The following is an 11,762-nucleotide window of genomic DNA, read 5'->3' as shown; positions in this document are numbered from 1 at the left end:
TCATACTTTTTAGATGAATCATTTTCGCATAGACTAGTGGATCCACTTAGTAGTTTAGGTACTATACCTTTGGCATGGGTGTATGATGTGACGGCTGTGTGAGGTAGATGGTTGTATCATCACTATAGCTCTAATGTGATGATTTTCAGTTAGAGAAACTCCCATATAAGTTATTGTATTTTTATATACATCAGTTTATTGTATTTTTACATACAATGCAGAGTTATGTTGTATCCTTGTATATACACAGAGTTGACATCATGTTTTTAAATAGCTTTTCTTTATATTGCACTTGTTTTAAACTGCTTTATATTGAAATGAGTTCAATTAAGTATTCATGAGTTGAGAAGAGCCAAGGTAAGTGTTTCTTTCAAATTCCCTTTCAAGCCTATGTTGTTTAGCATTCCAACTCGCATACTCGTACATTCAATGTACTGATGTCAGTTGGCCTGCATCGTCTTATGATGCAGACACATGTAACTAGGATCGGCATCCCAGCGCACCGTTGATCCAATGAGTAGTTCAGAGTCCGTCGGTGAGCCTCATTGTATTCTGGAGTATCTATTTTCATTACTTTCTAGTTAGTTCATTAGGATGTTGTGGGGTTTGTCCCACCATCCATCTCATTTGTTTTAGAGGCTTCATAGACAGTCAGATGTTAGTCCTTTGAGTCTTTTCATTATCATTTCTTATTGTTAAGACTTGGGTTGCCACTTTTGGCCAAGTTGAATGTTTAATCTTCAAACATTCTCAGTTATTTTATTATTCAGTTCAGTTACGTGTTATTGATCATTATAAGTATGAATATTGTCTTCCACTGAGTTAAGTAAGTCAGGCCAAGGGTTCGCTTGGGGCCAGCAATGGTCTTCGAGTGTCAGTCCCGCCTAGGGTGTAGGCTCGGGGGGTGACAAATGTATCACAATTAATGTATCCGGATAGAAACTTATGTATCTGGATGATTGTTATTTGAAGGGATTTTATAAAATAGAAAAGAGTAGGGATAAAATGTAATTTAGGTCTTACACTATGTGATTTATGTAAGTTATACTTTTTTTTAATCCTTTTCGTTTTTCTCTTGTAAATTTTAAACCTAACTTAAAATAATAATTAAATATTCCACCACAAAATTATGTAAAATTTTTATATTTATCAAACCTAGATAAAATTTACAAAATTGCTTTCGAATAGAGAAATATGTTTGTTTTCCCAAAATCCTATTAAAGAAGAAGAAGAACTCTATAGCTATGCATATGACATAAAATTTCAATTTGTATCAAATCCAGAAACAAGAACTCACAAACAAATATTCCCAAATGCGAGAGTGAAAAACAAATTTGGTCCGAGTGAAATTGAAATTCCCAAATCATGCAAATCAAATTGATGTCAATCTCTCCCAAATAACAACTCCAAACAATTCAAATTTTCTTCTTTCATATTCTCTCCCAAATCACAACAGATTCAAAAAAAAAAAAAATCGACAATTTTATATAGTTATGTATCATATACAAAAACAACTATGAATATGATATAAATTGATTTATTTATAAAACAGTGTTGCAAATACTTAACAACATGTGATATATCACAACATCTGATACATAACTATGTTATACACATAACAAAGTTATGTGTCATATACATAACTATGCATATGATACAAACTGATTTTGTTATAAAACATTAGTGTTTATGTATCAACAGTAATATTTGATAGTGTCTACGATATATAGCCTTCTACTAGCTGAATAAGGTAGGGGTATGTGTCGGTGGTAAAAGATAACGAATTTTGTAATATTTGTGTATCCAATACATAACTATGAACATGATACATACTAATTTGTGTTTCAATAAATTAGGGTTATGTATCAAAACTAATATTTGAAAATGATATACTGTACATGATAAAATTGTAATGTATCATAAAGGTGAAACGAACGAATTATACATTAATTTAAGAATCAAAATCAACTAGATACATTAAAAGATCTGAAGTCATATGTATCAGAAAAAGTTGAACAACAAAAAAATCGGGAAAAAAAAGTCAACAATCTAATTTGCTGAAAGCAAAAAAAAATGATGAAGAAATCCTTATACACTCTCTTTTGCTCAACATGAACCCCGTAGCTTTTGTTTTCACTTTCATCAATGGTGTCACCCATGGATCTCGACCCAAAGTCCTTACCGGACACTCGACTTTTTCCTCCTTTTTTTGGACGTTTTTTCCACAATCGATTTTGAAGTTGAAGATGCATCCTTCTTCAATTAAATTTGTAGATGAAAAAGCTAAAACAAAAATAAAAAATCGACTACCTCATGAAGTAGAAAGAAAAAAATAGATGAAGAAGAAGATGAAGAATTACTACCTCTTCAATAACTTGCAATTGATAAATCAGAAAAAGAAAAGATTTGAATTTCAAAAATAGAGTGATGGAGATAATTGATGATACGATGATTTTAGGCATGAAAAAAGGGAGAAAAAATCTTGGGGTGATAGTTTACATTGATGTATCCAGAAAAGTGGGAGAAATTATGGAAAAGAGGAATTTTTGTAATTTTTTGGAATGGTAGGAAATAATAGAAAATAAGGTAAAAAAGGATGTGTAGTTAGGTAATTAATCCTAAAAATAATGAATGTACAATTATCCATCACGTGTGTTGTACCACTTTGACATAGAACATATTATGACTTTTTTTTAATGGTTATGACTTTTTAGGGAGGTGATTATTTAAAGGAAATAAAATTACCCAAAATATGCGGAATTTAATATATGTACAAGTCAAAAATCCAACAATGGTTATATAGAAGAAACTAATTAATCTACAAATAGGAGGTAGGAGACTTTATTAAATAACTCAATAACTTTTGTAATTTTGTACATTGAGTCTATCTTTCTACTTTCAATGTATATCTCTACACTACTTGAATGTATCTCTCACTACATTCAATGTATCTCTCTCTACCTTCAATGTATGTAATAACTCACCCTTATTTATAATACTAACAACCATAAACTAGGACTAGGAACCTATAAAACTAACAAATCCTAATTGAACATAAATAAGTAAATGCCACTAATAACAAATGCTAAACTACTAAGGAATCATAAACTACTAAGGAATCCTACTCTTGATTTATTTCCTACATAGCCTCTCTTAAATCAAGATCTTCAAATGTGACCATTGCCTAATATCTTCTTCAACTTTCTGAAATATGTAGCATCAACAAAATTGTGCGTGCAATCTTTGGTCAACTTCAATCTCTCTTTAACAGAATTCAAAGTCAATTTGACTTTCTTCATATTTAATATTTTAAAAATATTATCATTTTTTTCTTTTCTTTCATTCTTGAATAACTATTCTTGCCTTAAAATCGTCAGCTTCTCCAATTGATTTGTAGTTGGTCTTGTATGTCCATTCGACTTCAGTTGATTGTGCATGTGGTAAAGTAGGATCTTCAATAAATAATTTCTCATGCTCTTCAAAACCTATAATTTGAATAATGTTTCAGAGTTGATTGTATCATTACTATTCATAGTCATGCACTTCAATTGCAAATCTAGAACTTCAATTGTTTTTGTTTCAATTTTTGGTAAATCATTAAAAACTTGCTCTTGGTGAACATTTTTGCTTCTTTTATTACCAACTTCATCTTCAAAAGTTTCAACTAATTTTTCTTGTGAGACAATAGTGAATATTTTTATTCTTTTTCAATAGCTTCACTTTGTATAGGTCAATCATGTCTATTACATGTCTCATGACTTGAATTACTAGCTTCTATCGAAGAAACATCAGTTTCAACCAAATTATCTTTTTTAGTCAGCTCAATAATCATGGACTTATTAGATTGACCATTATTGAAGTTCACTTTTCAATCAAAAACATTTATACCACAATGAAAATTACTTCTACCTTTCCTTCCTTTCTCCACAATTTTTAGACTCCGATCTTCTTCATAAATTTCTGTCCGATTTGATGATTCTTCTTCTTTTTTTAATTGATCATCCTTTCTTTGGTCTTCAACATTTTTTCCTATCAAACTCAATGTCTCTTCTTTATCAAATGTTATTACTTGCGAGAATGATGTTGTAACATCATACTTGAAAAATGAAATACACATTTAAGGCGATAAAAACAACATGCAAAAATTTTCGTTTAATTTTTGTTATGATTTGATTATTGTAGAAGTTTTTTTTCTTTAATATAACGTGATTTTGACACTTTTTTTTCATAAGCTTTCACTAGTTGAGGTAATTTTATTTTTTTACTTTTGAAATTATGTTTTGATTTGATCTTTTGTTTTAGTTTTTGAAGCTTTAATTTTTGCAAAATACCTTTGATATGAAATTTACTCTCATGTTCGACAGGTATAGAGGTTGGTGAACAACAACAAATCATTCTTAAAATCAACGTTCTTAAGATTAAAGAGTCGATAAACTTGTGTGCTTAGACCATCTTCTCAAATAATTTTTTAATTTATTTATTTTTATTTATAAAAATTGATCTTTTGAATATTGATGATTGAAATAATAGAAGACGATTATTTTATTAAAAAAAGTAAGAAAATTTTATGACCGTGCGAAGTGCCGCCATATTCACTAGTTTATTATTACTTCAAATCAATTTCTACTTTACCATTTATATTCACCAAATTCATTATTTTTTATCAAATATATTTACCAACCAAATTGATCAACAAATGGTTCAAAGTAACAATGTTGGTTCGTCTTTTCAGACATATGAACGAGAAATGCAATTTCAACGTTAGAAGATTGTCCGTACTATGTAAGAGGATTATATTAAAGACTAGTACACCATAACTTATGCTTAATTATTATTTTTATTGAATTAAAGCTTCATCAATAAATATTATATTTTTTTAAAATATCGTTGTGATAGTATATTATGCGATTTTATTAACTTGTGCTTATTTGGTAAGATTGTATAAATAATTGAGACAATTTTAATAGTTTTATAACTTATAAGATTTTTATGTTTATGAGAAAAAATATAACATAAAAAGTTCAAATTTATTTCCAAACAAAACTTTAACTTTATCTCATGATTTCAAATTATGACTTCATATCACATGACCCAACGGCGCCATAGTGCCCAATTATTCATTTTTAAAAATATGTTACCTTTCCTATATAATTTGCGAGCTATTTATAAAAGCGGGTTTTACCTTGTGTGCACCTAAAGAATAACGAGTGTGATTTTCCTTGTCACCAAAAAGTAATTATTCATTTTAAAAGATATACTATTTCTTTTGGTAATTTTAACAGTCTTCACTCTCAAGGCAAAACCCCCAAAACCCCTCGAACGAACATAGCTGAAAAATCAAAGAAGAAGAGAAGATCAGAGCAAGATGGATCTTAATGGGTTAGCGATGGATGTTGATGGGGACAATTTGGGCACTTGTTTAGCTAGCTTCGTTGATGATGGTACAGTTGAAAGTCACAGATACTTTCTTGCTCGCAGAACCATACTCGAAATGCTTAAAGATCGTGGTTTTGCAATACCCAATTCAGAAATCGACACTACACTTCAAGAATTCAGAGAAAAATATGGTCAAACACCTGATGTTGAGCGCCTAAGAGTTTCCGCAATGCACAGGAATGACCTAACCAATAAGGTCAGTTACCCCTTTTTGAAATCAGAGTTAATTTTTGTCTAAATTTGAAATTTTTTTGGGGAATGATTAAGGTTGTTATGTTTGGTTGATTACTTCAAAGCAAGTTTCTCCTATCTGCGTAAGTCTCGGTTGCCAAAGCTACTTGGCACCTGTGCTTGTGGGAGGGAGATGGTGCCCGGTGTATAATACACCGAGGATTATGAAAGCTGGCCCGGGTAACCACAAAGTAATAAAATCTTGAAAGCAAGCTGCATTTGTGATTGGGTGGTTATGTTGGGGAAATGTCCTTTTCTGTTCTTGGTTATATGGATGATAATAGATGATATTGGGAGAAGCTGCTTTTAACTTGTACTTCTTCTCCCAGTTTTGTGACATTGTTCCTATATATGGGGATCAAATATTTTCTTAACATTCTTTTTAAGAATGATTTTATTAACATTCCATTGAGAGAGATTTTGATTCATGTTACTTTATCTATAGTTTCTGAATATGTCAATTTGTTTTCGAAAATATTGAGGAATCGATGTTCGAATCCACACCCCGAGTATTAGATACCTGAAGTCAGGGACCCAGTCATTCTCTTTTCAGCCGGAGGGAGTATTTAATTGGATGTCTAGCCCTTTAGTGTGGAAGTGAAATTGAGATTAGAGCTGGATTCAAAACAATTCAAGAGTTTTTAATGGAAAAATGTTCATCGTACTACGTGGTTTGAGCTGTTTCATGAAATGACTGATCTACTGGTGTATATCTTGAGATTACATCTATTCTAAAAGGCCAAATATATAGACGGCCCCTTACAGTATTGTAAAAAAGGCATATGCATGAGCTGGATTGGGAAATTTTCAGAAGGCATATGCAGGATAGGGAAACAGATAATCTTCTTAACTTGCTGGCCAGACTGGGGAGCTACACAATCCATGAGCAGGAAGTAGACACTATCAGATGGGGGAAAAAACAGATGGCCAATAATCAGTCAAGATAGGATACTTATCTCTCTGTGCTCAGAATCAAATGGTAGATAATTGTCCTTAGAAGCTTATATGGAGAACTAAACTTCCACCCAAGGTCATTTATTTCACCTGGACAGTTCTGAAGGAGACATGCCTTACTCAGAATAATTTGATGAAAAGGAAAATTCAGCTATCCAACAGATGTTATATGTGTAAAAAGAGAAGCTGAAATTCCTGCCCATCTTTTTCTACATTGTGAAGTTGCCTTTGATTTTTGGAGCATGTTTATGTGCATTTCTGGCCTCAAATGGGTCACTCCTAAATCAGTAAGGGAAGCATACAGGTCTTGTTGTTTGTGGATAGTTGAGAAATCCATCACGAATATCTGGCCAATGATTCCTGTTTGCATTTTTTGGAATATTTGGTTACAAAGGAACATGAGATGTTTTGATGGGGTCTCAACTCCCATAGATTCTTTAAAGGCTAAATGTATTGCTAGTTTATTTTTCTGTTCTAGGTTGTCCTCAGTGAATAGTTCAGATTAACTGCTGGACTTTAGTAGCTCTGGCTTAGTCAGTTTTCCTATAGAAGCCAGTTTTTTTTTTTTTTTTTTGTAAGCTTCAATGACACATCTTGTAACCAATGCATCTTCTTGATGCTTTTCTTAAAAATGAAATCACTTCATCAAAAGAAAAAAGGTTGACGACAATTTTCATTTAGATACTTTAACTATGCCCTTTACCTATTAAGCACTCCAAATTCAATCAATATGTACCTATTAAAAACATAGCTCCGAAGTGACAAATAGTGTGAGTTTCACTGGGAAGAAGTGTGTGGGTGTTTTTCTTATGCTAACATTGAAGCCTTTTTTTGAGAAGGCTAACATGGAATCCTTTAATCGTAAAAGAAAACCCTTCTCCTTCGTATCTCCCATTCTCAATTGAATTATCCCCCAGCTTTTTCACCTTCATCTTCCGCCTCTTTCCCGCGCTCGGTCTCCAATCCTCTTTAACCAATAAATCCATAAAGCTCATCATCAGTTACCTCTTCACATGGGCTTTAAATCGAACTTTGCTTTCACAAATGAACACTATGCTTGTTCGCTGTGAAGATGGATTGGAGATATCAATTTGTTTACTTTAATGGTAGAGACGTGAAGCCCACTTATGGGATCACACTAGGTATGTTGTTGCAATGGTAGAGACGTGAGAGAGAGAAGGAAAGAGATCTGAATGGTGCTCTTGTTTTCTCTTGCAGTGATGAAAAGTAAACCGAATGCTGGTTGACTATAAATTTAATCCAAATCACTAAAACTGCATAAACAACTCTGATGTTGTTCGGTGGTTGTCTTTTTTATACGCTTCAACTCTTATTTTGCTGTGTTCTTCTCTGTATTATTTATTTATGTAGAAGGAACCTTAGCTTAGTAAGTGCGGATGTTATCTTTTCTTTTTTGGTTGAAGAAAGTAGATGAATGGAACTAGGAAAGAAGACAAATGGGGAGGGGTGGGGTTGAACCGTTGAAGAAGATGAACTAGCTTGAGGACAGTTGAGGTGGTGGGGGGACAGTTTCTGAAAATAAATTTTCTATTTTTTTAAATTAGGGCAGAGGCCACGTGTCGTCCTTCCATTCGTTCATTATCCATGTCACACGTGAGTGAATCTGACACAATTTGTGTCTTTTGCTGATTGTCACTTGAGTGTTTAATTTTGCACACATTAGCTGAAGTGCTAGTGTTAAGTCGGTGAGGATCTCGGTTAAAGTGCCTAGATGAAAATTGGTGGCAACTTTAAGGGGCTATCTATGTGTTTTTCTTCTAAAAATATGTTCAAATCTTGGATAGAAAAGGGTGGAATGTGAAGATGAAACTTGCAACTTCTGTAGATGATTAACATGTTCTGTCGGTGCGTTGAGTCTGCCTAGCTAGTAGTATTGATGCCTACTACTTCTCTTTTCGATGCCTTAAGTATAACGCTTTCAAGTTACTTTCACTGTGTCACTTTTTTTGACAAATCTTTCACTGTGTCACTTTATATGTGAGAAACAATACTTCGGTTATAATTAGAAGCACTTCCTAAAATAAAGCTTGATTGACAGCTTTTTATGACTAATATTTTCATTTAGAAACTTATGGATGAACTCTAGATAGCATAATGTTTGAAATTCTAGGATACTAGTGAGGGTACTGTGTCTGATAAAGGTGATTGCACTACAAGATGGTTAAGCCAATTCTTGTAGTGGGGTATGAACTTTGATGTAGGGAAAACCGAGATGTAGAATTATGCTTTACTTTTTTGCATTATGGAAAAGAAAAACTAAAATGTATGGTATTGAGATTTTTGCATAGTCTTTTGAGAGGTTGTTTGTACTTTGCACAGCTCATTTCTGACCTCCATATCCAAATTTCTCCTTTTGGGTTCATGTATCTTCAAATTTATTGTTGATCAGTGCTGGAAGCGCATCAATTCTGTTATGTCTATTAGATCTTATGTAAAGAGAATGCGTTCTACGTATCCATAAGTCTTCTTATGGAAATTTAGAGGCTTGTCTGGGTTCAATAAAACATATGGAAACTCAAATCATCAAAATTTAAGAAGCCAAAAAAGTCGTTGCCTTAACTGGGTAGATGCCTAAGCATTTTGGAAGATGGTCTCTGATGAAGGACATGCATGTGCCTCATAGATTTATTAACGTCTTATATATTTGAACTGGTCGCAGGTTTTGGTCATCTTCTGTGGGCCAAATGCCGTGAAAGTGAATGTCATCCGCAGCATTTTAACTCAAATAATGAACAAGGAATCTTTGAGTCGGCTGATATTGGTCATTCAAAATCAAATGACTAATCCAGCTATGAAAGCTGTGGAGCTTTTCTCATTTAAAGTTGAAATTTTCCAGGTAAATTATGTGTTTCTTGTTGATGTTTTTGGTGAACAGTTCAAGTACAGGGAATAAAACAGGGTACTTAATTACTTATTAGGTTATTAGTAAGATCCGTGTTCTGCATTTGCTTTAAATATGCCTGCCAAGTGAGGCTAGATCTCAGAATGAATAATGATTTGTTATCATTGGCATTTACCTTAGAATGTAGAAAGAAAATCCTGATAGGTGTATGTTCAAAATGGCTTTCACCATTTGAAGTCTCTTTTAGTTGCTTGGATTATTTAAAAGTTGTTCTTCTTGATGAAGAATGTTGGATTCTTAAAACTAACGAAAATGAAACATAGAGCATTTCCGATGTTCTGTGGACTTCCAAATGTTTCTAATGTCACCTGTGAAGTAAGGAAAAAATTGAAAATTTCTTCTTTGTCTGGCTTAGAAGGAACTACATTTACTTGGTTATTTGCTCCTGTTATTTATTTTTGCCAAGACAATTCCCAGTCTCCATTTTTCCATCTGATGAAGGTTCTGTTGTATTTGGTCAAAGTTTATTTTCCTTCGCTTATTAATAGTAGGAAATGCCTAAAAATGCTTTACTTCAGGAATATAAGTGAATTTTATGCAAGCAATAACCGTTACGTCTCAGAAATATACTAAGTGTCTGGCCCCTATTCCTCTTTCAGATCACAGATTTACTTGTCAACATCACAAAACATGTTTTAAAGCCAAGGCATGAGTTGTTGACCGACACTGAGAAGGAGAAGCTGTTGAAGAAGTACAACTTGGAAGAGAAGCAGGTTTGCCTTTGACTGCCTTTGACAGCCTTTGAATTTTCAGAAACATGCCTGTATATCAGTACAATTGTCAATTGTATATTGTATCTCCTTAGTGTATCTTTTTAACCACAACTTTCTACTAAAGCTTGATTCCTAGCTTCCTCACTTGAGTTTAGCCAGTAAAAAGATATCTTCTTTTTTTTCTGAGAGCTTCACTCAAAAATGGACTTGCTGTTAAATTCCCAAAAGGCAAATATCATTTTCTCATACATTTTACAGTCCATAATCTGGTAAGAGTGTATCTCCTTGACCTTGATGTGGTCAGAGTCTATGTTGCTCGGACTCTTCAAAAATTTCAACGGGTGCGTGTCGGATTCGCCAAAAGTAGTGCATTTTTGGAGAGTCCGACACGGGTGCGGCATCAAAAGTGAAGAGTCCGCGCAACTAAGGTCAGAGTAGCTGTTTCCATCTAGGCTTCCCAGTTGATAAAAGTCGGTCCCTTTTGTCCCCAGCGGGATGGTTGAGACATTGAGTGGTTTTCACAGTTAGGCAGGATCCCAGATACTATGGCATTTTGAGCTAAGATCTAGAACTCTTTTGCATATAGTGTTGTCTTTAAGGAGGTGAATAACAGGAGCCTTCTAGTACTTGTCTTTTCGGGAAAAGATTGGTAATTTAATGTAGCAGACCAGTGTTGGTGACTTCTCTGCATTACTTTAAAAAAAATTGCTTTATGTTCGTCGTTATCCCTTTACTGTGAGGGTGAAATGACTTAAATGCTGTTCTAAAACTTTTAGTTTAGGTACTTATAGATTGCTGCCTTTTTTTATTTAATGAATGGGAAGCATTACTTGCCCTGTCTCTCTCACACTACTTATGAGAATCAATATCTAGGACCTTACTTGTAGAGACAGGTTTCCGCGTTCATCTTATGCTGACCAATGGTATTGTTGCTGATCATTCTCTCCAGCAGAAATCCATAGTTCATAAGGCTATATATGCACTTCAATCTACCACTCTTTCTTCAAACATTATCAATGCAGTTTCGTTTTGTCTGAGTATTGTTATTGTATTGATGTTTTCCAGCTGCCGCGGATGTCCCAGAAGGATGCAATTGCTCGGTACTATGGACTTGAGAAGGGACAGGTGGTGAAGGTCACATACAGCAGTGAAATCATCGAGACACATGTTACTTATCGCTGTGTCTGGTGATGCAACTATGTAAATCTATCCTATGTAGAAGTGTTGTTCTGTCGTACGATTGAATGAGTCTGCAGCAAGCAGCCTAGCTAACTTACCATATCTTGTTCTGTTAACAACATGCTATTTAAACTTTTTTCCTCAACTCCCTCTTCCTCAACCCCTGGGGTTCCTCCCTTCTCAACCTTAGTTCAAATGAAGAGCTTGTAGGTAGTATTTTAGTATATTGTTGCTGCCAAGATTGTCTTTACTTACTATTAAATTTTTAAGAATCGATAATTTTTAATTTAATTTTAATTTTAATTAATAAAAGAAAAGTTTGAACA

The 11,762-nt window shown here is 33.6% G+C and overlaps 1 protein-coding gene across 1 annotated transcript; it reads left to right on the top strand.

Moving 5' to 3' along the window:
- Window positions 1–5,279: 5,279 nt before the first annotated feature.
- On the top strand, window positions 5,280–11,724 carry LOC102596627 (DNA-directed RNA polymerase V subunit 5A). The gene is made up of 4 exons (XM_006364373.2): window positions 5,280–5,632; window positions 9,302–9,478; window positions 10,144–10,257; window positions 11,323–11,724. Exons 1-4 carry the CDS (start codon window positions 5,366–5,368, stop codon window positions 11,446–11,448), a joined length of 684 nt encoding a protein of 227 aa, XP_006364435.1. The 5' UTR covers window positions 5,280–5,365; the 3' UTR covers window positions 11,449–11,724.
- Window positions 11,725–11,762: the final 38 nt, after the last annotated feature.

This window comes from Solanum tuberosum, unplaced genomic scaffold (assembly GCF_000226075.1).
Source record: "Solanum tuberosum cultivar DM 1-3 516 R44 unplaced genomic scaffold, SolTub_3.0 scf00480, whole genome shotgun sequence".
Lineage (NCBI taxonomy): Eukaryota > Viridiplantae > Streptophyta > Magnoliopsida > Solanales > Solanaceae > Solanum > Solanum tuberosum.
The sequence above is the reverse complement of the archived record's forward strand: the minus strand, read 5'-3'. Positions and strand labels throughout refer to the sequence as shown.